This window comes from Sesamum indicum, linkage group LG2, assembly GCF_026168435.1.
Source record: "Sesamum indicum cultivar Baizhima isolate 11 linkage group LG2, ASM2616843v1, whole genome shotgun sequence".
In the NCBI taxonomy this organism is placed as follows: domain Eukaryota; kingdom Viridiplantae; phylum Streptophyta; class Magnoliopsida; order Lamiales; family Pedaliaceae; genus Sesamum; species Sesamum indicum.
This window is the reverse complement of record NC_142658.1, coordinates 22,323,167-22,347,834: the sequence shown is the minus strand read 5'-3', so window position 1 is coordinate 22,347,834 and position 24,668 is coordinate 22,323,167. Positions and strand designations below refer to the sequence as shown.

The following is a 24,668-nucleotide window of genomic DNA, read 5'->3' as shown; positions in this document are numbered from 1 at the left end:
TAATCACCAATTAGTCTTCAATTATTTATAAAATCCTAGGGATATCACACCATTGATTGCTGAATATTCGGCCTGTGTTGGCAGATGAGCAGGTTCTTTACTTCAGTATGAATGTTTCCCGTTTATCTTTGTGGATGCCTGGGTCACATCTCAAAGTTCTGTGAGTTACAATTCAGGGAGGATTTTGTTAATCCCGGTGAGAATACGCCTTTTGGCCCCTGGTTGAGGGCTCCTCCTCCGACTGGGCAGCAAAGGATGGACTAATTTTCCTTCATCTGGCCCTTCTAGGCCTCCGACAGCTGCCACTTTTGCTCGAAAACAATCTTGGAGTAGCTAGGATAGAGTTTTTTCTCCTCGTCGAGGGTTCAATATTTTTGGATTTGAGGTTAGACATGGTGAAAGGTTCATTCCTATTGATAACGTGCAAGAATTCCTCAACCCGCTCACCCTCTTAGCACATCCCGCCTACCCCTTGTACATCCCCTTTGGCCCATACAGTATCCCACCTTGAGGAGTATTCCTCTAACTCGAGGGATGCTGCACCAAACTCCATTTCTTTACCCCCTCACCTTGGGATTTCTCCCCAACCGAACCCCCCACTAGTTACTTTTCCACTCACATTCACTTGCACTGCCGTCTGTTGAAAGTTCTGGTTGTACTTATCAAGTTCTACTCGTACTTATCCTTTTGTTCTCAGTATTTATTTTTTATTAGTATTCCAGTATTTAATTTTTGTTGAGTCTGCTGCCAACTAGAGTTCAAAGTGAGTTAGTTTTCTTCTTTAGCTAGAACTCTATTCTTTATATATAGTTTCACATCTTTGTAATTTTAGGACGAGAGAGTTTAGATGAATAAAGAACTTGAGTTTGAGATGAATAAAGTCTAGTTTTTCCTTCTTTTCATTCTCTAATTTACTACCATGAAAATATTCTGTTCTCCACACTTCAAATTTTAACATCGCCGTCTAGAAACCGACCCCTTCTTCCCACCTCAAGTCCAAAGCCCCAAGCCCAAAGCAGTCTCAACCTTCACCTACCTTAGGAAAACGCAAACACAATACTCCACCTCTATGCCCTATAGACCATGCCCACATTGATATAAAACTTAACCCACACCCTTGTCCCTTGGCAGATATCACTAATGTTCCGCTGGAGACTGCGGGGCAGTCATACCAAGCTCCATGAGTGCCTTATGCTGGCCTGGAAGGGTTTGGGGAGCCTTGGTAAGTTTCGCGGACTAGAGGATTTGGTCCATAAGCACCAACCCTCCTTAGTTTTCTTGGTCGAAACCAAGTGTTCTACTGGTCGTATTGAGTTCTAAAACAGAGGTTAGATGCTATGGAATTGGAGTGTCATCATAAGGAAGAATGGGGGATTGGCATTGCTTTGGGACAAGACTGTATCTGTTCAGATTTAGACATTCCTAGGGCGATACATCGACACAACTGTTTAGATTGAGTCTGAGGGTGACATTTGGCGCTTTACCGGTATATATGGTGATCTTGAGGTGTGCAGGCCGACACAAACTTGGTCTATCCTCTCTAGGCTATTTGGTTAGTCCATGATCGTGGTTGACTCTACCCAACATACTCTCTGTGGCAGACGTCCCCAAAATCATCCCATCACACTCCAGTCTGATCTTGTCTCAACTGATGGTCTCAACTGATGCCAACTCGCATCTACCTGACGTAGAGCTCATGTGCCACTTGTCGACTGGGAGTATTGCTCTCCAAGTTCTCAACTCGCCTCGCCCCATGAAGGCAACGAGGCTCTGATACCAACTATCACAGGCGTGCTCTTCTTTCTTGTAGCGGAATGTAATTCTCATATCAGAGTATAGCGTCCTCGACATTGAAACTCGCTAGCGCGACATCTAAATACCTCCCTGCGCTGCACCGCGTGCCCTTGCGCTCACCAATCTAGAATGCCCATACTCGCTGAGGCTCTCGGCGCTCGTACCTCTGCAGCAGAATGAGAAATTAGGGGGGCAGGCTCGATCCAATTGGCAGATTTCAGAACTTTTGGAATGCTTTATGGTTCTCATGATTTAGGCTTTCCCTTCATTTGGCGCAATAAATAGATGATCCCAGACACAATTCGAGAAAGGATTGATAGGGTTTGTGGAAATTAGAGGGGTCGGCTCGATCCAATTAGCAGATTCAGAATTTCTGTTATGCTTTATTGTCAGCTGGTCTTCATGATTTAAGGGTTTTCCCTTCACTTGGTGCAAAATAAACAGATGGACCCAGACACATTTCGAGAAAGGCTTGATAGGGCTTATGGAAATGCTCAATGGTCTTAATCCTTCCCTGCGACTTCAACATCTGGAGTCTTCTTACTCGGACCACAACCCAATTCTTATTTCTACAGTTGTGTCGCGGAAAATGGTAGTGGGTGGAGATAGGCATTGGAATTTTGAAGCTCATTGGATCCATGAGCTGGAATGCGAGCAGGTTATTTGGAAGTGTTGAACCAGTTTTGAGAACGGGATTGGGGCAAAAACGACCTTGAACAAACTATCGACGTGTTCGAGAGAGGCTTACAACATGGAGTTATTCCCTTCCCCACTTGGGCAGCAAACAGGTTCAGAAATTGGAGGAACAAATTCGTAAATTACATGGGGGTCCAATCTCAACGACGTCCAGGCAGAGGGAAGACAGGTTGAGGAACCAACTGGAGGCGATTCTTGCACGTAGGGAGATTTATTGGCAACAACGGGGTAAGGTGCACTGGCTCAAAGAGGGGGATAGAAATACCTCCTTTTTCCACGCAAAGACGAGTTCAAGGCGTCGAACGGATGCTATTATGAGACTCCAGGATGATGGTGGAGGAGCCAGCTGCTCTCCAACAATTAATTGAGCATCAGTTCTCCAAGATCTTTGAGTTTGGGAGGCCGTCGGTCACTGAGATGGAGGGAGGGATGGAATATCTTATGGGTAGGTTGGACCAGACGGCAGTGTAGGATCTTGCTCGACCTTTCACGGAGGAGGAGATTGTGTGTGCTTTGTTTCAAATGGTCTCGTTGAAGTCCCCGGGGTATGCATCCCCTATTTTTTCAACGCTACTGATAGTACGTAAAATCTGTTGTTGTTCATTGCGTTCTATTTTTTTATTAATCATCTACAATTGCTCCCACTTTGAATGATACCTATATTGTGCTTATCCCTAAGTGTCGCAGACCTGTCTCGTTATCTCAATATCGCCCTATCAGTCTATGCAATGCTTTATATAAGATAGCATCGAAAACTATTGCTAATAGGCTGAAACCCCTTCTTCATTCTATAATTGCACCCTCATAGGCTGTGTTTGTTCCTGGCGGTTTAATTACGGATAATATTCTAATTGCCTATGTACTAAATTACTTCATGAGGAACAAAACTTGGGGGAAGTTGGGTCATATGGTGCTCAAACTTGATATTAGTAAGGCTTATGACAAGGTCGAGTGGGGCTTTCTCAAGCATGTTTTGATTAGATTAGTATTCCCCCCGATTTATTGAGCTTATAATGTTTTGTGTTTCTTCTGTTCGTTATTCTTTTCTAGTGAATGGACAACGGTTTGGGTCCCACATTCCCCAACGGAACCTCCGTCAAGGTGATCCTCTATCACTGTATCTATTTCTCCTTTGTACGGAGGTGTTTAGTTCAGTTATTGTGGAGACAGAGATGATGGTAGGCTGAAGGAGTGTCGATATGCTGTGGGGCTCCGCCTATTTCCCACTTATTATTCGCAGATGATACTCTGATTTTCAGTTAGGTGAGCGAGGATGTGATCACTGTGTTGCGATTTTGTTGGGAACTTACGCTAGGCCTAGGGACAAGTTGCGAACTTCAGTAAGTCGTCTGTGGTTAAATTGCAATCTAGCTCTGAGGATTTCTCTGTTATTGGTCCTACAGTGCAAGATATTAAGTCCTTGGTGTCTAGTTTTTCTTATTGTTTTCATTTGGTTGGTAGAGGTGGGAATAGAGTTGCCCACGCTCTCGCTCGTTCTGCTGGTGTCTTTGTTCTGGGCACTTTACGTGTTTTTTAAACAATTATTCCTTTATTGGTCTTAGATTTGGAGACTAGTTAATATACATCTATTTCCTTTCAAAAGAACAAATGAAATAAATACTAAATTTGAAATATTAAAAAATTCAAACTGCATTAGATATGCGTGATTTCTGAAGATAAAGATGAAGTTGAACAGGAGATGGAGTAGTGTTGAAAGCATTAGTGGTGATTGGAGGGTTCGGCCCATACTGGAGCATGTGCTCTGCCAACTAACCGATCATCACTACTTTTCCACATTCACATATCTATCTATATATATTTCTTACCAATCAATAATAGTGATGAATGAATGCATCTCTGAGATTTGAAGATCAAATCTCCAGCTTTTGGTTGGAGGACGTTACAGATTCTGCTTTTGGGGGCAAAATTTCTATTTCCAACTTGTCATCTCCTCAAAATAACGATTGAGAAAAGCCTGGGGCTGGTTCATTATTCAGTAGATGGGCTTTCATGCAAATGGTGGACTGGGCCAATCCTGTTTCACTTTGGTGGGTCTATGTTGGGCTTGGTTAGATTGATGAAATTATTAAACAAACCCAAGACCACAAAGTTTGGGCTTGACTTGGGCCTATATTGGGCCATCATTTTGTGTCTTATCATATTATGTAGCATTGGGCCTAATTTTGTCAGTCTGATAACTTTATTAATAAGCCCAGTAGGCAATTGATCTTCCAGGCCCGCTAATTTTGGGCCTACAGGATCGAATAATATCAAAGAATTGGGCCTAAGTTGGTCAGCGTATGTAACACCGACTCTAATCAAATGGGCCACGGTCTTGGAGGCCCATTAGTGTTGGGCCTAAATTGGTCCATCTTGTGTGTAGGATCGATTATTCAGCGGACCCAACAAGATTCCGGGTTTTGTGTGCGGTAGGTGGAGGGCTGAATGATTTGAATGTGTAGTAGAGACATTTTTCACATCTAATTGTTGAAAAGGAAACAAAAAAGAATCTTGTTCATCATTTTGTATATTTTAATTGTTTGGCACATGCAAATTGCAATAATTGAAAAACATGCGGAAAATTGGTTTAGAAATTTAGTGGGATTAGTAAGAGTAACATGGGCGAGGAAGGAAGACTGGTTATTTGTGGCCCCAAAACATCCATAAGCGAGTGCGATAACAAGTAGCAGTGTGTGGAGCTGAGGTTGTTGCAGTAGGTGGTGAAAGTGAAATGGGGGGGTTTCTGGAGAGTTCAGCAGCGCCGTATGTGGGGATGGTACTGGCCACAACTGCCCAGGTGGGTCTGATTATTATCAGCAAAAGAGCCATGGCCACTGGAATGACTAATTACACGTTCGTTGCCTATTCCAATGCTCTTGCCGCTCTTATCCTCCTCCCTTTATCTCTTTTAGTTCACAGGTATCAATTAGCTTTTGGAGGATGGGGGGTGGGAGGTGGGGGTGTCTTTGATATTGGTATGTGATGAATTTTGATTTTGCAGGTCATCGAACCGGCCTCCACTGAGTTTCTTGTTGGTTTCTGGGTTTTTTTCATTAGGTGTTCTTGGGTATATTTCTATATTCCTTTACCGCATTCCTATGTAGAGAGTCATCAATTATGAATGATAATTCTTTGAGCACTTGAACTGTGACCAGTGAAGGCAATTGCCTTTCTTCGGAGAATTTGGGGAAAAGCTTTTCCTTTTCTTTTTTAATGAAATTGATGCTTGTTAAGAGACATTTCCAGTGTCGATTCATCAATTTCATAAAGAAAATAAGGTGTGCTGAATTTTATGCATTTTAGATCAAAACCTTGTTTGATCAGGTTCTGTTTTAGCACTTCGTCTCATGTAATTAAAGGAAGCTCTAATAGACGTTTTTTTGCTTTTTTTGGTGTATGTATGCAATCACTTAGGTGCTTGGCGCAGCTGACGGGGTATACTGGAATTAATTACACTTCTGCTGAATTTGCCTCAGCAATGCTTAATCTCATCCCAGGATTTACCTTCATACTTGCTGTCATATTCAGGTTTTTATTCTGAGTTATGGTGCTTATACCGAGTTGTGGTTATCATGGAGAGAATATTGATTTTGTGCTCCATTTTATGATAAATATAGAGTCTTTTAACTACTGGTATTTTCGTTTATGTTTGGTATATAAATGTATCGATTATTTTGGTTGTTGATTATGTTGGTATTTTTAATTGTATAACAAGAATATCAAACAAGATACTACAGAAGTAGCAGTTTTGGGCTTCTAAGATCTATGTTCCTTGTTTTTCTCTTTCTCCTCTGTAGGAAATACCCCAATGAAAATTTTATGCAGGACATGCTCGAAAAGGTATACTTGTATGAAATCTGACCAATTATATTTCCTTCTAGTTTTTTGGAATGAACAGTTAGCAAATTATTGTACATAGTTATATCAATGCCAGGTATGTTTAATTCAGTCATTCACACAGTTAAATATGTACTGAAAAGGAGAAAAAGATCAACAGGCTCAATTGAAAGATCATATTATATAATCAAACCTAGATCATCTAGCATTTTATATTTTCCTTTTGCACCTAAGTCGCATAACCTAGCATTTCATTAACTTTTCCATCCTTGGTAGTTACGGTGTTGAAAATGCAGTTTTCTGTTCCGATTGAAGTCCTTATTAAGAATCCAGAATGCAGCTAAACCTGTGCACTTAGAACCAAACAGATGATCACTGGTTGGGCTATTTCATTCGCCAAAGACGGAATCCCAAACATGAGTTTCCCTAGTGGTTGGATGGATGAGATGATGATGTCTCACTTTCATGTGCCTCTCTGTTTCTTTCATCTTTCTCAAAAGAGTGTTCTATTTTGTCCTTAGTATTCAGTAACCTTAGTTTTGTGTCTTTAATCTTTCTGCTCTATATCTAAGTTGTGTTTCGATTGTCGTCATTAAACTCTCAACAGAAACTTTTTAATGCCCCCCATCCCCTTTACAATTTATCATCAGGTCATAGCTTACTTCTTGGAGAAATTTTCAAATTTCGATCATATAGTTTTAGTTAACTGCATGTGGAATATTATTTGGTCTATTGGATGTCACTCTCATTAAAGCTTAGATCTTTATGCTGTCTGTTTGCATGTTAAATATTGATTATTTAGTCTCCAAATTAAAGGAGTTATTGCATAAGCTTCACTTGGCTGTTTGATAGGATGGAAAAGGTAGCTTGTCGCAGCTCAAGTTTTCTAGCAAAAGCTACTGGAACTGTTGTGTCAATTGCTGGTGCCTTTGTTGTAACTCTTTACAAGGGCCCTCAAATCATGACTCGCCAAGCATCTTCTAAGTTGCACTATGAGCACATGGAAATACCACAATTAAGCTGGATACTTGGAGGATTATTCCTTACAGTAGATTGTGTTGTCTCATCGGGCTTCATAATTGTACAGGTATATTTTATAAAAGACTATGAAGAGAGGAAGAGAAAGCAAACAATTAAGAAAGAAAAAAGGATAGGGGGAGTTTTCTTTTATGGAGGATGATATCCATTTTTTATGTGATTATTGCATATTATAATGATCAATTATTAATATTTCTTTTACAGGCATCAATTCTTAAGAATTACCCAGCAGAGCTGATTATAGTCTTCTTTTACTGCTTCTTTGCCGCCATTCTGTCCACAGTCGTATCTTTGATTGTGGATAGAGACCTAAGTGCTTGGGCATTGCAACCTAATATCAGACTGATTGCTGTTCTGTATTCGGTAGGTTGATGGACCAGCAATGTCATAGTAGGATAGGCAATAAACGTTCAATTCAACTTAATGCTATCTCAACTTTAGGCAATGCGATCTCTATTCTCTTTCTTGAATATGCTATGTGAGCTTCTTAGTTTTCCTGTATACTTTTAATTATCTCACCAGTATAGTTTTCCTCCCCTTCACTAAATTGCAAACTTTTCACGAGTCATCCATCAGATGCGAACATTTGTTTCATATGATGTACTTGATCTTAGAAAGTGATTATTGGTCTGTTACTTTGCAGATATTGATAAGGGAACTACTTTACTTTTCCCATGTACTATTTCCCTCATTGAATACATAATTCAGCCCATTTCTCTTTCCCCTAGGGAATTTTTGGTTCTGCATTTCAGGTAAGTGTAACTACTTGGTGTCTGCATAGAAGGGGTCCTCTTTTTGTTGCTATGTTCCATCCACTGAGCATCGTTATAGCAGCTGTACTGGGTACTATCTTCCTGGGCGATGTTCTGTATCTTGGAAGGTAAGGTGCATGCAATTACTCTGAAGTTTCTTCATTGGGAATGTCATCAGGACTTAAAGTGATGGAAACTTCACTCACCCAGGTTTGGCTACACCAGATCAACTACATAGCAAGTGCCATTGCACTTGTTCTATATTGCTCAGTCTTCAGATTGTACAGCAATCACATTATTAGTGTAATGGACTTGCCATTTGGTTGGTCTGGTTCGGTTGACTCTGGTTCTGACTGGAATTCCCCCATATCTAACCAAATACTGGGTTCCATTCTTGCTATGTGTTCCCTCCTTACGATCTTCTCTTGGAGGCTCTCACCATTTAATATGTGTACAGTTTGGTGGGCTCCATTATCATTGTTATGGGGTTCTACTCTGTGATGTGGGGAAAGGCAAAAGAAGTCGAGGTGATTGGGAACGACTTGACCAGAAGTTGTGAATCAACCAGTGAAAAAGCCCCCCTTTTGTCAATCACGGATGAGCAGGACAGAGCATGATATCCTTCACTTACAAACAGAACATGGTTTGTCCTTTTCGTTTCAGATTGAAGTTTCTGAAATCAATAATGAAGTCTGTTTAAAATGGCATGTGCATTGTATTGCAAGACTCTAGCAGCTTATTGTCAAATCTCAACCTATCTCAAATGAAGAACATCCTAGATGCCACGATTCTAGCAGATTAATTTCATATGTTAAAATTTTATATTGGTCTTCACTTTCTAAGATATGCTTGCCAAAGCAATATGTAATTTTCACATTGTTCCATGTCATTTGTTGTTGTTGTTATTTAATGGGTTTTAAGAAAATATTTTGTACATAGTATGTGATAAAAACAAGAAGACCTTTAAGATCAAATGGAGGAGAAACAAGCGCAACTCTCAACATCTCCAAATAATGGCATCATATTGACTGCTTCCCTCTTAGCATCATACCTGAGATGTGTGTTGAACCCACAGAGTTTCAAGAACGAATTAATGGGACGGGTTGACTATATATGTATCAGTATCACCTGAATTCCAGTGAGGCTATATTCTTGTTCTTTTGGATGACAACAAATTCTGATACCATCATAAGTTTTACTTTCATTTAGCCTTGACATAAGATATGTGTTGAGGATAATCAAAAGTTTGATACCTGGCTTCTTTCAGGAGACTGATATAATGTGTCCTCTAGCACCCCTTGAAGCTACATTTGTTTCTGCCCTTTCTTGTAAGGGTCAACAGTTCATATCCTTGACAGACAGTGCTAAATGTCCAACGTCTCTGTGTGGGAGGAGACACTTTTGACAGTATCTTGCTATCCTTTCAACATAGTTGAAGCGTACATTGTTCATCACAATTTTTTTTCTATTTTCCATATATTATGTGTCAAAATCTCTCTCTCTCTCTCTCTCTCTTACGTACTAGTTCACGCTAACGTAGAACTTCATTCTCGTAGACTATTCATTGAATTGCATATTTAATTGAGTTGAACGTATAGCCTGTTTTACTTGTTATTTTGACTATTTCTGCTGAGTAGCTTATTCATGGCTGCAGAATGAAAAAGGTCAAAAGGGCACTGTGACAAGCACAAGAGAGATTGTCTAAACATGGGGGGCATGATGCCTCCTTCAATATTCTAGTGTTTACAGTTGGGACTCAAATGTGGTACACTTATAATTGTACAATTCCACACCACATAACATAATGAGCCAGCAGAAAGCTGCTGCTAGGCGGCAACTACGGTTGATGAATATCCATATTCTTCTGTATTCCGACAGATTTTACATTAAGGTTGTCATTGCTTTCAAGATTACCTGTCTCTCACTGTACAATGTGTAGATAGAGATTGTTGGTGAAGGGAAGCCTGACATACATATTCCTCCCTGAAATTTATAAAACACCATCGATTTTCTTTGATTATCTCCAGACTCCAGCAATTTGTTTCCAGAAATCATTGTAATTTATTGTTGCAGGAGACATGGATATTCTCGAAAATTTGTAAATAGTTGGTTCACAAAGTTACAAATTTTGGTGAATGTGAATGAGAGGTTGGTGGTTGTCATGTGATTTTCGTAATTTTGATCGCGAAATTGGATATGCTGATCAACGACAAGGGTTTGCGTTATTTATTATTATTATTCTTTTAATAGTAGAGAATTATGGATTAATATAATATGTAAAAGAATTGACGGGGAGTGGTCCATCACAAGTTAAATTAGGTCGAGAAGTAGATTCTAAAATAAATTTCTAATTGATAAGTTTAGTTGTATACGATTTTTTTTTCCTTAAAATAATAATTACATGATTATATTAATATTTTAACAAATTAGGTAATATATTGATCAATACATTAATATAAATAAAATAATTAAAAGAAATTATAATAAATTTTCATAAAATAAAATAAATATCTACATATCTGATATAAGTTGAATCTATGCCCTCATATTTGTATATGATCATATTTAAGAAAGAAATAACAAAAGATGATAATTAATTGCTTCAAAGTTAGATGTGACCCACAAATATTCAGAATTGTTGCACAGTAAAATGAGAGAGAGACTCGTTTACAATTACCAAAAAAGAAAAATGATTTGTTATAAAATAATAGTTGCACGGAATTAATTTGAAATGGTGAAAATTAAATTTCTGAAAAACAAAAAAAAAAAAAAATTCAAGTAGAAGCCAAGGCTTCAGACAAATTGCCAAGAATCCACGTAAGCGGATAGGCAGATGGGTCTCCTAAGACGTGATTGCCGCTATGACGCACGGAATGGATCCGGTTGCAAGAACCAATTCTGCTGATGCAAAAAATGTTAAAATAAAGATAAACTAGCAACTGCTTATCAACCAGTATCAAAATTACCAATCAATGGGCTGATAAATATTGAGATGATCAGCAGTACGTCTCTGTTCCCCTTCCCAATTCCTGCTGATTATGCAATTAAAAAAATTACATACTGGATGAATCCAACTGCAGGGGTTGGAGTTTTGTGAGGTATACGTAATTAGAGGGCCCCTAAACAAAGATTAACTTATGATTCTTGGTAGGCCCTTCATCAATATCAACCACGAACACCAAAACCAGGCCACATCCTAAAGTTAGCATATATATGTTACCACCCACCTAATAATTCAGGTGTGATTAATTAAATTTTTTAATCAGAAGCAACAATAATATATATGATGAGAAGATGTTGCACAAGATTTTTCAAAGGAAAGGACCATCCAGACGAAATTACATTTCTAGTCCTATAAAATTGGGGTTCAACAATTTTGAACGTCTTCTACTTTATGATACTTTTAAAATGATTCTAAAATTAGGAAAATTCGACCTATTTAATTTCATAAATTCTGTAAAATAGAAAACTAATTGTATCGAGTTATTTCAATTTTGAAATCATTTTAAAAACTTGGTAAAATAGAGGACTAAAAATAATGAAATCCACTAAAAATGTAAATCTTGCCGGACCGTCTACATACAGGGAAATATATACATAAAGTCTAAAGTGTATTTTATGATATATGGTCCTCCCTAAGCATGCATGGGACACCACCCGAGTTGCTCATTCCCCTCTAAGTAGCTTCACACTTTCATGAAGGGTTAAGTGCTCCGTTTTCTTCTCTCTCTCCTCTTATTTGAAAACAGCATATATTGTCTTGATTAGTATATATAAATTGATCAAGAAAATTAAGAGGGCTATAGCTGTGAATAATATCAAGAGAGAGAGAGAGAGAGAGAGCAATATGAAGGCGGTGATAGGAGAGGTGTTGCCGTGCGCCGCCATGGTGTTGGTGGAGGGTTGCATTATAGGATTGACAATAATGGCCAGCACCGCCATGGCGAGAGGGATGAGCCCTTTCGTGTTTGTTGTGTATACCAACGCTCTTGGATCAATCATTCTTCTTCCTTTTTCCTTCTTCTATCATAGGGACAACAGGTATTTTTATAAATCTCACAAGTAAAATTTCTTGCCTCTATCATCCTACTCTGCACTCTAAACCACATGACTTAATTTTCTTTCTCTGCATATGTTTTTCCAGATCAGAAGAGTCGCTCTTCACCACCCCTTTTCTCCTGCGAGTCTTCTTCCTTGGCTTGATAGGGTTAGTTCTAATTACTTCACAATTATTTCAAATCCTCAAGATTTCACAAGTCTTAATGAATATTTTATGAATACGTCTCATAATTAGTACTTGTGTTTAGTTAAGGTAAATAACGGGCGGTGGTGTAATTTGCAGGATTACAATAGCTCAAAACCTGGCATTTGTAGGCCTAAGTTACAGCTCTCCGATCGTCGCATGCGGCATGGCCAACCAGATTCCTGCTCTAACTTTCATCCTAGGAATCATTCTCAGGTTCATATTTCTCTTAGGAATCTCTCATTTTTCTTACATGTTTTTGTGAAAAAGTTTAGAAACAGAAATGTTGTTGGCAGCCCAGTTGCACCAAATCTAGTCCACAAGGATACAACCAAACGTCAGCAAAAAAGTTTAAGTACATTGATTAGTGATTAGTTGACTAATAAAAGAAAGGGACAAAGTTGTGGTTGATAATAATATATGTTATTGGAGAATGTTGGGAGCCACAAGGCCAAGGCCCAGGGCCTGTAGAATCAATTATGATCTCCAAAGTGTGTAGGCCACAGCAGCCATTGGTATCTAGCTAGCTACCTACACTGCAGTATCATATATATATATATGTGGTTGGGACCCTCCAATTTTTAAAAATGACTATTCATATGTGACACTCAATTAATAGACGTCAGACTTGGAAATATCAGCTCACCTATAATTACTTTTATTTTTGCTTAAAATAATAATTTGAAATGCTGATCAATTATTTTATAAATTATCAAGCATCTGAATTAGTAATTATGAGTATAAATTCATACATGTTCTTCATAACATATATTTATATATGTCTTGTTTTTTCAGATGTTGTCTATATATATATATAATAATTATATTCTCACATCAGTTTTTAATTATTTGTGGTGCGTGGTTTTAGGAAAGCACGATTTGATTGGAGAAGGCCAGGTAGCAAAGCAAGATTAATCGGCAGCTTGATATCTTTGGGCGGAGCAATTTCAATCACTCTCTACAAAGGCCCTACCATCAGAAACCATTCTTCTCCGTCACTATCGGCGGCGGCGCCCCGGCTATTGGTCTTCTCTTCACCACACGAAAACTGGGTTCTTGGCTGCCTTTTGTTTGCAGCGTCTTCGGTTACTCTAACCATCTGGAACTTTGTCCAGGTACGTACACTATATAAGTACTACACATGATTTAAATATCTCTTACTTAATTAACGTTTTTTCTATTACCAACGGAATTTCCGAAAATACTGAAACTTTGTTGTGATGTCAACTTCTACTTAAATTGAGTCAGGTGGGAACTGTCAAAATGTGCTCGCAAGTGATGAAAATAATCTCTTTTTATAGCTTCTTCGGGACTGTCCAAACAGCTCTCCTTGCTTTCTTCTTGGAAAGAGACCCCAATGCATGGAGACTTCACCTTAACTTTGAGCTTCTCATCATAATTCTAACTGTACGTAAGATTATTGCATCTCAATATCAATTCTGAACAGGAAACTAGAATGTTCAATTTTTCAATTACCTAACATTCTCTGATAATAATGAATTTGATTCCAACAGGCAATTTTCAGCAGTGTGATCCGAAGCAGTGTTCAGATATGGTGTACCAGGTTGAAGGGCCCTTATTTCGTGCCCGCATTCAAGCCCTTTGGAATTCCCTATGCGAGCACCTTCGGCTCTTTGCTCTTTCCTGATACTTTCCATTATGGAAGGTACAAATAATCTAATTTCTCAAAAATATTAATTTTCTACGTACACTTAATAATTATTGAATCGCTGCTTGCTAGCAAATGATGCACTTTAATTATCATAATTTCATAAGTATGATATAATTATATTATATATCATCCAATTAATCGAGGCATACATGCATAAATATGTAGCATGATGGGAGCATTCATCTGTGGAGTGGGCTACTACACCGTGTTTTGGGGACAAATCAAAGATGAAGAGACACATAAGTCGGATGATGAGGGCAAGATTGTTAATTCTTCCATGGATGATCAGAAGGTCCCTCTTCTGCAGGAAGATTCACAAGTATGATGATCAGATCAAGAACTAGCTTGATCTTGATTAAATATTATGAAGAGGATATATATATATATATATGTTTTTTTAGCTGCATATATAGAAGAATTTTCTTGATTATGGGTTTAAATTTATTTGTGAATAAGGGTTCACAAGATCAGGAATTTGAATGTACATAGGATTTGGAAGGGTTTGATTTTAGGACCCTCACCATCTCAATATATTTCAAACCATATAGTTTGGGTGTATAATACGATATGCACGAATTTGGCGTGTTTCAGGTCATGTACTTATAAAATTAAGTACAAATTAGTTATAATGTTTGTTGTACCGCGACGTACTAGACAACTATAATAGTTATGGCATTTAATTTAATGCACTCGTAGCTAGCTAAGTATGCAGCTGCGCCCCTCTCTCTCTCTACTCCATGATCTCACGTTCTTCTTTATTCAGACAGTCAAAGAACTTGGAAGAAAGAGAACCAGAAAATAAACAGAATCATGGTCCTTTATTTATACTTCTTGCATTAATATTAAGCGGTCTGAAATTAGGTGGATCTATATCACGAGCTCATGTTTCTACCATCTCAATCTGCATTTACTTGAGTTATGCTGTAATTATCCATGAAAGTGCTTATTTATTTATAATCCAACAAAAGCCGTCGAGGTACTGAATTCTTGACTATTGGCTGATTATTGTGGGTCCTGTTGGCGGAGTTCCAGTATTGTCTCGTACGCCATCTAGAAAGAATGACTGACTTGTACTCTATTTTATGTTTACATTAATAAATTTTATCGATCACAAAATCAAAAAATATGCGGAGTGAAAGAAGAAAAAAAATTGATTTGGATAGCAGGTCGTTAGTCATCTTGCATCCGACCTGAGAAAAAGAGAGCATATCTTTAGGCTCGCCAGGTAGTTTCCAGCCAATACCTTCCAATGCTTAAGTTAGTGAGGTATTCGAGATTGAATATGTAACAGAAATGCGAGTTGAAGCGATCTAAAGTGAATTACGAGTGTAATTAATATCTTACCATAAATGAACTTAGCATAGAATATTTATAATGCCTGCGTGGGTCTACTTGCATGCTTGAGAGGTCTACTAGTGTTGCGGAATATGTTGTCATCCTAGCCCAAGATTATGTAGATCAACGATCTATAAGTAAGGGTCTTCAAGGTCGGGTCGCGGACTTGGGTCAGGACCAGCGACCCAATGTGGCCCGACAATCTCGGTTAGAGAGTTTGTTGGGTTGGGTCGTGGATTCGGGTTGCGGCCCAAGACCTGACCTGCAGATATCGAATCTTTGGATACTCTAGTAATATTAGCTTATATTCGAAGACATTTTTGCCATTTTCCATAGCTGCTCTCATAATCCCCCATTAAAAATAAAAGGCTGTCGGGTCTCTTACTAATTAACTTGTACAAAAACAAAGCTGAGTTGAGGTGAGAAACAAAGTACGTAGAGCAGCACAGTAGTTGGTTTTATTTTATGAGACGAAAACATTAGAATTTTAATTAGTGGGTAGTGTTGAGAAGATAAGCATCCATTTGGTGGAAAAGCTGGAGGATGAAAGTCTTCAAGAGTTGGGGGTCAGGGCCTTGCTGTTGAACAGCTGCCTTTTCAAATTCAACCCTGCACTTCACTAGAGCGCCATCCCCGTCGCCGTCGCCCTGCTTGTCGCTCACACCAGTTATGGATTTGTAGCTCTTGTAGTATTTCATGATATTTCCCCCTATCACATTGTAAATCAGTGTTTTGTTCGCTTCATCCAACAATTCAATCCTCTGCTTCATTGTTACATCCCCATTTGTTTCTGCATCAACATAATCAAACATTTATAATTAGTTATAATAATACGACTTCATAATTACTAGGTATAATTAAGTAATAATATTCTATACCTTTTTTCTTAAACAAAACAACAGAGCCAACAGACAGTCCGTCGCCTTCAAGAACCTCGACGCTGTCGTACTTATCAGGCGCGGCTTTGGGGAAGATTGTCGCGTGTTGCTTCAGGGCACTCCACACCTTCTCGGCATTAGATTTCAGTTCAGTTTCAACTTCAAAGTTGAATGCCATTCTTGTGGAATATGGTATTAAGTTGACGTTTGAAGATACGTGCATGTATATATAGGCCGCATAATGCATGCCCTACTTTGGAATTATTTTAAGACAGCTTAACTAGTTAGATTTGATCTGGTGCAGTTCGTATCTTGTAGTGTAAAAGTCGTGTTTGTATTTCGTATTATACTATACAGTAGATGTTAATTAATTAATATAAAACCTGTCTTTGTGTATGTAGGGGTGGCGCCTACGTTAGCCTAGCCTTGCCGTAAATTGAACTAGTAATAAATTCATATTGGATGCTTATTAGTGTTACGGATCCTAATTTTAGAGCTATATTCTATAAGAATTCATCAATTGTAAACATCTTAATACGTCAGATATCTCAAGATGATTTATAAGTGCAGAGGACACAGATAACCACTCGTTCAAACATTAGTCAGTAATACAATTTGAAATTATATCAAAATCTTTAAAATTAATTAGACGGAATAATATATATGTATATTGTGCATATACATTATTTTTCTTTTTCAAAATTATGCATTAATATTTGACAAATTAAAATAAATATAATATACACGCACCATAATTGCTTTATAAGACTAAGGGTGTTTGGCAATCTTATTTTAAAAATAAACTCCTAAAGTGTTTGGATAAATAAAATGTTAAAGCTTATAATATATGAAAACATCTTATAAGATTTTAGGGTATTTGGCATAATAAAGTTTTTTATTGGTAAAATGGTCAAAATAGGTAGAATACTATTTGAATCAAATAGGTTGTTATTTTTCAGTTATCTATATTGAGAACTTAGTAACAACATAATATATACTGATAATATATCAGTACCATTATGTACTATTTTTGTCACTCGCGATAATTCTTACATATATAATAATTTCATTATAAAGTTGTGAAACTCAGTATTGTGATAAATTAAAAATTATTGTCACTTAATATATATAATTAGTGATAATGTTAAAACTGTAATAATTTGTACTGTTTTCTTAAGCAAAGCAACTGAGCCAACAGATATTCCATTGCCTTCAGGAACATGGATCCTCTCGTACTTGTCAGGCGCGGCTTTGACGAAGAGCGTCGTGTAATCTCTTATGCCGTTCCACAACTTTTCTGGTTTAGATTTCAGTTCAACCTCCAATTCAACCTTAGACGCCATTGCAGGAATCAATGTAATTATGCAAGAAACTAAAGATGGATGACCAAATATATTTGGTATTAGCTTTGAAAGTGCTAGCAGAATAGGCGGATCTTTAGCTTTAACTAATTCGATTGATGTGTAGAATGAATTATGATAATAGACTTAGCTGTCAAAATAAGAGGAAATTTTTGTTCGGATTTGGCTCCATCGAACCTGAACCAATTATATGACTAGTGCAATACATTTGTCCTGTGACTGGTGTACAGTTGAGGAAAAGTGACCAATTACACAACAAATATAATATACTTAGTTTGTGATTGATTTAGTTCGACCAAACCTAATTTGAGTAAAAATTCTATTTTGAATTTATGAGTCTTGAAATGAGAATTTGCTTGCTCCTAGATAGCACAGCCAAACGCTTAAATACATTTTAAGTCCTATACTTATACCACTTTTTAGCATTTCAGTCATTTATTTTATTAAGATTGCAAAAGAGTCATGAACTTTTTCTAAGTTCTCAATTTAAGGACATATTTTGTAGAGAAATTTAAATGGATCGCGCATGACTATTTTGCATCTTAACAAGTAAAGAACTAAAATGTCAAAAAAGTATAATTACAAGAGTAAAAGTGCATGGATTTGATTAAATTTAAAGTAATTACATGATATGAGTATAATTATAATTTAGTAAGAGAGATTACACGACAAAGTACAAATATTATTAATCCGATGTGTTAAACTTGATTCGAGTAAAAAAACGTTATTTAAACGAAATATCATATTCTTCAAGAACAAAAATCTCAATTTCTCAGTCTGCATGTGGATCAAATCATAATCCATCAACTGTTAATATAATCCACCTAATTTAATGATGATGGGTGTGGTTTAGGTGGATGATTTTCACCTAAACATCGCTCTCCAGTTGCAATGATACTAGATGAATCAGGGTGAAGATATTATCTTAAATCTTAATCCATCCAAATATTTCATGCATCATAACCACTCTTTGCACATTCTACTAATTTCCCAGCGAAATCAAAGCACTTTAGGTAAAGTGGAAAGATTTTCAAGTAATGCTATGATAGCTCTCATCAATGTCAAGGAACAAAATCAATTCTTAACATGATGCCCGCCATGTCAACATTAGTATATATTACAACATGATAGGACACACCAAAATTTGTGTTGGATCGTCTAGATTTCAAATTCTGTCTTATATTTTATTTTAGCTATGTCGTACGTACATTAACTTATATAATTCGTCATACCCAAATATATATTTAAAAGAATATTTTGAATATTTCACATGCATTTGTTGTATGACAAACATGATTGATTAAATGGGAAACTGATATAAAAGAATCAAGATGAGAAAAATTATAAATCAACAGGACCAGGAATTGTAGTAGTACTGTGAGTTTTGTAATGACAGTGCTGATGGATTCTTAACAAATAAAATCCCTTCTAAGGATTTCAATCCCCTAAGTACATAGACTTCACCAACGTAGATCAAACTTCTTTCAGACAAATTCATCATTCTTAATTACCACGTACTCTGGAACATTCTTGGCTACATGAATTCTCCTTCCATTTGTATCTCATCATCTCCCTCCGACACCAACAAGCATCAAATCAACACATACAAAATTACTATGACGTTTTTGCTTTCAATTTACCAGCTCTTCTCTTGATCAATTCTAACATAATCTCATTCCAAGTATCAATAGGTCCCGGTAAACACCAATGCGCACAATCATTCTGCACACGCTGAGGAACTCCATTGGCAAATGGGAAAGGGTGCATGTACGGTCCAGGATGCCCATCAGCTCTCAACACAGCCAATTCACTGATATCCAGTGCCTCTATCCTTACATTACTCCCAAACTTCTCAGCCTTTGATTGTGCTTCTTTCACTTGTTCCACTCCAACTCTCCTCATTTCTGCATCCATCATCTTAAGAGCTTTCTCGTTTCCCTTGTAAGGCAGAGTCTTGGAGCACGCCCCTAACATGTCCCATTCCCCTTCGAAATGCGCTGGCGAAAACGTTGGCAGAAAGACGGAAATCGCACTCCCACTAGGGCCTTTCCTCTGAATTACGCCTTCAAATGATGTCCTCAATGCCTTGCCAAAAACATCATAGAATCCAATCTCGGTGCAGTTCTCCAAAGCATGACAGCCTAAGACTGAGTTTCCATAGTGATAAATTGCACGATGTAAGTACCAATGCCCCGCCGACAAAACAAGCATGTCTATGTCCTTCAAATCTGCTGCCCACCTTTCATCCACAGAATCCAAAAACAATGTGTTGAAGCTCCCCTCATTTTCCTTCTCAATCCCTTTCACAAGAAAAGGTGACCAATAGATTGAGACATTCATATTGTGAGAAGCGAAAAACCATTTTCTGAACTTGTTCTCTTCTCCATCTGTGTAGTAAAGGTTTGGTTTCGAGGCAGTGGCCAACATGCAAAGAAGTGATTCAAGCTGATTTCTTGCCAAGGAGTCCCCCACAAAGGCGATGTGTTTGTTTCGGAGGAGTTGAAGGAAAGTTTCGGGCTGAAACCTGGGAAGTTCGCATTGTTTGGGCTTCCATCTCCAGTAGAGATAATCTCTGTCTGGCCTGCCAGAAACCATGCAGTTCTGGCCTGGTTTGATTGTCTCACAAGTGCTGCCATTGTACGAAGGCCCCAACTTATTTCGCACCCATTCTCCTTTGCTGTAATCGCACGATTTCTTCTTTACTATGTTGTTTTTATCCAAAACCCCTGCAAAGAAACCATGAAAAAACAGAATCTTGAAAACAAAACAAAAACCTAAACAAATGATGAGAGACATATGTAAGAGAAAAATATGAAGATACCTTTTGATGATGAGATGAGAATATGGTTGTTGGAAGGAGAATGAGGATGATGAATGGGGGAGAAAGAGAAGGGACTGAAATAAAAGTGAAGGAAGACTAATAGGAGGAGGGCATACGAAGAATAAGAGAAGAACTTCTTGGAGAAAGAGTAATGCTGTGGTTGATCATTGAATGGATTCTTTGATGACGCCATTTCATCCTTCTGTCCTTTTTGTCTTCCGAATCTGAAAATTGAGAGAGAGAGAGAGATGTTGAACAAGAGAAGTTTGTGGGGGTGGGGTGGGGTGTTATGATCTAGTCAAAGTGGAAGTGATCTCGAGAACCCCATTGTATATGGTTGGCCAACTAACTGGATGTGAGTATTGGTGGTGAGACTTTGGGGGAGTGCAGTGCAGTTGTCTTCAGGCCCGTGCTCAAACTTTGCCTTTTTGGTCTTTTTGACTTCTTTCCAAAATTTAACAGGCTTATTGATGAATGAGTAGTTGGACTTGGACCCCAAACCCGTTACATTTCCTTATTAATTTTTTTTTAACTTTCTTTCATTGATATAAGGAAAAAAAATCTTCTTATATGGTATAAATAAAATTCTCGACAAAAAATAGTTTGTATTTATTGTTGTTTGAGAAAAAACTAAATTGCCGACTAATAAAATTTGGGACTAGCTTATATCTAATTTTGAACATACCATAAGAAAAATATTTAGTCCTATAACTATGGGGTAAGAATTGTAATCATATACGAATTCATAATTTCCTTTCATTTAATTGGATTAATCTTGATATGGAATAAATAATCAATAAAGTATCATATAATTGGCATTTCCCTGAAAGATCTTAGCTTCAAATAACATAAGTTTGGCTAATTAATTTTATTTATGTAATGTAATAGATGTGTTATCAACAACAGTACTATAATTATTAATGATACATATAGTACGTAGTTTGTTATGTTAGTATTTGAGATACTAGTTATATAATTGTTAGTATTTAATAGTCTAAAATTTGAATGTAAAGAAATTAATAAGATATGTATATATTCTGTTGATTTTTTTCAACCATTTACGGGAAGTTCTTAAAAATATAACCATTTCATCTTTTTTCATGTAGTAAAAAATTTTAAAAGTTTAATCCTAAGTAAAAAGCCTTAACTTGTTATTCTAAATATCTCTGCGTCCTAATAAATCATTTTCGATCGAGTGTGTGCAGTCTGTGGTTTATCAAGTGATCAACTCCCCATCAAACCGATGTGTAGCCTTTTAGAAGAGTCGCCTACCAAAGCAATTTGTGCTCACCATCGAACTGGAGTCTAAACCCCTCCCCGAAGGGTTATGGCCCTTAGTTGCACAGTTTCCTCCTTTAACTTAACTCTAATGTCGCAGCAATTTTCAACTTGAAAGCGCTTCAGACCTGCAGAACCACATTAAAGTAAATCAATTGCAAACGGCATACTACAGTGTCAGTTCAGCGGCAATGGAAGCTGAGGGGTCAGGGCGACGAATTTGCAGTTGGCTGCATACTATCAATCAAAACCACTACCGGAGAAGAATTCCGCCGTGGACCACCCCTCCAACCTTCTCATGCTTCGTATCCTTTGGATAAAACCGTAATAGTTGTGATGAATCAAGTACGTGTTAGCAGTCCATATCTTGTCGAGTCTGTCACTGGAGGAACTCCTGCGGCGCGCCAAGAACGGGGTAACTAAGATACTTGGGAAACTGTAAAATTTATCTTTGCATCAGATTCTTTGTTACGTTTACCTCTCTTATATATCCCATATGTCATCATTTCGTTCAGCTCGAGTTTGAGAAGAAGAACGTTAATTGGTTAGTATATAATGGTTTCAGTTTCAGTTCATTCAGGCAAATTAATATGGTGGCTTTTAACTGAGACTGCCAGAAAGAAGAGTCTTACAATGCCGGCAACGGTGGCCTTTGCACTGGGGTTAATTACATCGATTTGTCGGATTGATGGATCTTGAATGTCATAAATTTTTGGGAAGTTTTGTTGTTCTTGTTCTGAGTGGTCACTAAAATGATCAAGGAGAGAGTATTAGCATTCTACCTGATGGGGAGAACCCCTATTTCAGTCTGAGATTAAATTAAAATTACCCTTAACGAAGGGTATTTCCCCATCACAAGAGTAGATCCGTGCACTTTGGAAAGCGGGTCAAAGTGTCCGACATCCGGATCCATTTTTATAACTGGACTGAAGACCCAGACAACATGCAAGGTGGGCCTCCGGATCGACGGCGCCCGCGTTCCAGATGTTGACATGTGGCCTTATAAATACCCCGATGCACTTCATTAGAGGTAACTTGCATTTATTATTTTCGACCTACACTTGTTAGATCGCATATCTTTACCTTGATCCCAACTAATTTGAGCGTCGAAGGGTCGTTGTCGGGACTCAACGAGCTTCACGTTCTTATTTTATCCTCAAGACCAATCACGCGATCTTGGGAGAGTACGTGGCCAACTTCGAGATCAGCACTCGAGCTCACTAAATTCCAGCAAGAAAACCATGAAGAGAGTGAAACCTGCGATAATAGCTGATGCTGCTGTTAAGAAACTGCTCATTTTTGGTAACAAGTTGTAAATGCTAGATAAAGATTATTGAAGCTGAGGACTCTTAATTCTGTACTCCGCTGTAAGTCTGAGAGTGAGAGGCGTGTCTCCTCACTTGAGTTTCGATCAGAGTCCGAGCCCGTTTCTGGCCCAAAACATTAATTCATCTGCATTTCTTACAAGAAGGCTAAGAGTACTAGGCCAGCCCGAATATTTTTGGAGAGGAGCACATTGATTTTAGGTCCATAGGACGGTGTTAGTGGGCGAAAGAATTAAACCCATTCACAGGCCTGATTGTAGAATTGGCGGTTTGTTGGCTACCACATTTGCAGATATCTATACCTATATATACGCTAATATAAAAAGAAAAGTCCCTCCATATTCACAAATGATGGTTAATGACATTGTTGCAATAACTTTTTGTGAATTCAAACATACCCTTCATGATTAACTAATTTATTCAAGTTTTCAAAAATTTACAATTAATAAGTTATTATTATTGTTTTCTTTCATTCTTTTTATTAATAAAATGTATTGGTTTATATATTTTACTCATATTTTTTAATATATTTTAAAGTATAAAAAAATTATTTTATTATATGTATGTACAAATGACGTGCCGCAAGGAAAAGCTCTGTCACACTCACAAACGGTAGTTAATGACATTGTTGCACCAATTTTTTGTGAAGTCAAAAATGCATTCAATCGATAAATACTTAACTTATTTAACTTTTCAAATTTTACATTAATTGATAAATGAGTTTTTTTTTTTTAGTTTTAATGCAATATATTGATTTATATATTTTATTTTTATTTATCATATTATTTTTAATATATCTTTAAATATGTAAAAAAAATTATTGATTATATATAACGGCATACCACAACAGCTAATACTAATTTAAAACTTTATGTTTACTCACAAAGAGTGGTTACCTACACTGCGATACCAATTTTTCAAATTACCAAAAATATTCCTTATGTTTTTTTCAACCACTGCTACTCAAATTCTTATTCTCATCTATATATCTGTACAATCTATTTATACTAATATAAAAAGAAAATATTTTCTTCAGACAAAAACAACGATTTGTAATACCGTGGCACCAAATTTTTTGTGTCAATAATACCACGTACTAAGTTAATTTTCTTTTATTTACTTATTTATTTATTCTTAAATATGATATACCGATTTATATATTCTATTTAAAGTGTAAAAGAAATATTATTATATATATACATGTAGAAAAGCCATGCCATAACGACTAGTATTATTAAATAGGAACATCATTCATGCGTACCATGAAGTTGGACTTTCTTTTCCTATCATTTAGTTAAGGTATCTTTCTTCAAAAAATTAAGGATAAATTATAGTTGTATTTGTTGAAATTTGACATAATCATTAATATTTTACATTGTTTAGAAAATTATTAATATTTTCCTCAAACGGATAATAATTATATAGTACTTAAAGAATAAGGTAAATATTATCACTTTATCCTTGTTGATATTTTTTAGAAAAAAGAAAATATTTAAAAAGTATAAAATAAATCTGAGATTTTATGAAGTAAATAATTCATTGAAAATATTAGTTCATAAAAATATTTTGTTAAATTCTAAAAGAAAGTGCATAAAGTTATAATTCATTATTTAAAATGGCATATTAGGCATTTCATTA

The 24,668-nt window shown here is 37.0% G+C and overlaps 4 protein-coding genes and 1 long non-coding RNA gene across 9 annotated transcripts; 3 read left to right on the top strand and 2 right to left on the bottom strand.

The window, feature by feature from the left end:
- Positions 1 to 307: 307 nt before the first annotated feature.
- LOC148789277 (uncharacterized) lies at positions 308 to 3,987 on the top strand. Its single transcript, XR_016063820.1, has 2 exons — positions 308 to 3,035; positions 3,541 to 3,987. It is a non-coding gene; the product is annotated as an uncharacterized LOC148789277 (long non-coding RNA).
- Positions 3,988 to 4,960: 973 nt separating this feature from the next.
- Positions 4,961 to 10,137, top strand: LOC105156592 (WAT1-related protein At3g28050). Of its 5 annotated transcripts, none has more exons than XM_011072765.3 (8): positions 4,964 to 5,409; positions 5,492 to 5,557; positions 5,905 to 6,018; positions 7,180 to 7,414; positions 7,570 to 7,728; positions 8,118 to 8,245; positions 8,575 to 8,760; positions 9,772 to 10,137. In XM_011072765.3, exons 1-7 carry the CDS (start codon positions 5,222 to 5,224, stop codon positions 8,732 to 8,734), a joined length of 1,050 nt encoding a protein of 349 aa, XP_011071067.1. In that variant the 5' UTR covers positions 4,964 to 5,221; the 3' UTR covers positions 8,735 to 8,760; positions 9,772 to 10,137. The 5 variants fall into 5 exon arrangements, with proteins under 5 accessions (XP_088733950.1, XP_020547525.1, XP_088733951.1 ...); XM_011072763.3 differs by having other exon boundaries at positions 4,965 to 5,409; positions 8,094 to 8,245; XM_088877824.1 differs by lacking the exons at positions 8,575 to 8,760; positions 9,772 to 10,137 and adding an exon at positions 8,328 to 8,568 and having other exon boundaries at positions 4,961 to 5,409.
- A 1,604-nt stretch (positions 10,138 to 11,741) lies between these two features.
- On the top strand, positions 11,742 to 14,661 carry UMAMIT36 (nodulin MtN21 /EamA-like transporter family protein). The gene is made up of 7 exons (XM_011072762.3): positions 11,742 to 12,158; positions 12,262 to 12,324; positions 12,460 to 12,576; positions 13,229 to 13,475; positions 13,609 to 13,767; positions 13,875 to 14,026; positions 14,198 to 14,661. Exons 1-7 carry the CDS (start codon positions 11,965 to 11,967, stop codon positions 14,355 to 14,357), a joined length of 1,092 nt encoding a protein of 363 aa, XP_011071064.1. The 5' UTR covers positions 11,742 to 11,964; the 3' UTR covers positions 14,358 to 14,661.
- A 1,061-nt stretch (positions 14,662 to 15,722) lies between these two features.
- On the bottom strand, positions 15,723 to 17,606 carry LOC105156590 (MLP-like protein 423). Its single transcript, XM_088877933.1, has 3 exons — positions 17,412 to 17,606; positions 16,246 to 16,495; positions 15,723 to 16,157 (listed from the first exon to the last, which is right to left on the bottom strand). Exons 1-3 carry the CDS (start codon positions 17,586 to 17,588, stop codon positions 15,859 to 15,861), a joined length of 726 nt encoding a protein of 241 aa, XP_088734059.1. The 5' UTR covers positions 17,589 to 17,606; the 3' UTR covers positions 15,723 to 15,858.
- A 1,296-nt stretch (positions 17,607 to 18,902) lies between these two features.
- TBL27 (TRICHOME BIREFRINGENCE-LIKE 27) lies at positions 18,903 to 20,746 on the bottom strand. Its single transcript, XM_011072760.3, has 2 exons — positions 20,428 to 20,746; positions 18,903 to 20,332 (listed from the first exon to the last, which is right to left on the bottom strand). The coding sequence occupies exons 1-2, from the start codon at positions 20,618 to 20,620 to the stop codon at positions 19,221 to 19,223; spliced, it is 1,305 nt and encodes a 434-aa protein (XP_011071062.1). The 5' UTR covers positions 20,621 to 20,746; the 3' UTR covers positions 18,903 to 19,220.
- Between the last annotated feature and the right edge of the window lie 3,922 nt (positions 20,747 to 24,668).

Bases quoted from the DNA above. Each gene is read 5' to 3' on its own strand.
- LOC105156592 (XM_011072763.3), top strand. From the start codon at position 5,222: ATGGGGGGGTTTCTGGAGAGTTCAGCAGCGCCGTATGTGGGGATGGTA. The intron at 5,410-5,491 runs GTATCAATTAGC...TTGATTTTGCAG, and splicing joins TTATCTCTTTTAGTTCACAG to GTCATCGAACCGGCCTCCAC. The intron at 7,415-7,569 runs GTATATTTTATA...TTTCTTTTACAG, and splicing joins CGGGCTTCATAATTGTACAG to GCATCAATTCTTAAGAATTA.
- UMAMIT36 (XM_011072762.3), top strand. From the start codon at position 11,965: ATGAAGGCGGTGATAGGAGAGGTGTTGCCGTGCGCCGCCATGGTGTTG. The intron at 12,577-13,228 runs GTTCATATTTCT...GCGTGGTTTTAG, and splicing joins ATCCTAGGAATCATTCTCAG to GAAAGCACGATTTGATTGGA. The intron at 13,476-13,608 runs GTACGTACACTA...AAATTGAGTCAG, and splicing joins CCATCTGGAACTTTGTCCAG to GTGGGAACTGTCAAAATGTG.
- LOC105156590 (XM_088877933.1), bottom strand. From the start codon at position 17,588: ATGGCGTCTAAGGTTGAATTGGAGGTTGAACTGAAATCTAAACCAGAA. The intron at 16,496-17,411 runs GTACAAATTATT...ATTCCAAAGTAG, and splicing joins TTGCTTTGCTTAAGAAAACA to GGCATGCATTATGCGGCCTA. The intron at 16,158-16,245 runs GTATAGAATATT...ATGTTGATGCAG, and splicing joins TGTTTTGTTTAAGAAAAAAG to AAACAAATGGGGATGTAACA.
- TBL27 (XM_011072760.3), bottom strand. From the start codon at position 20,620: ATGGCGTCATCAAAGAATCCATTCAATGATCAACCACAGCATTACTCT. The intron at 20,333-20,427 runs GTATCTTCATAT...GTTTCTTTGCAG, and splicing joins TCTCATCTCATCATCAAAAG to GGGTTTTGGATAAAAACAAC.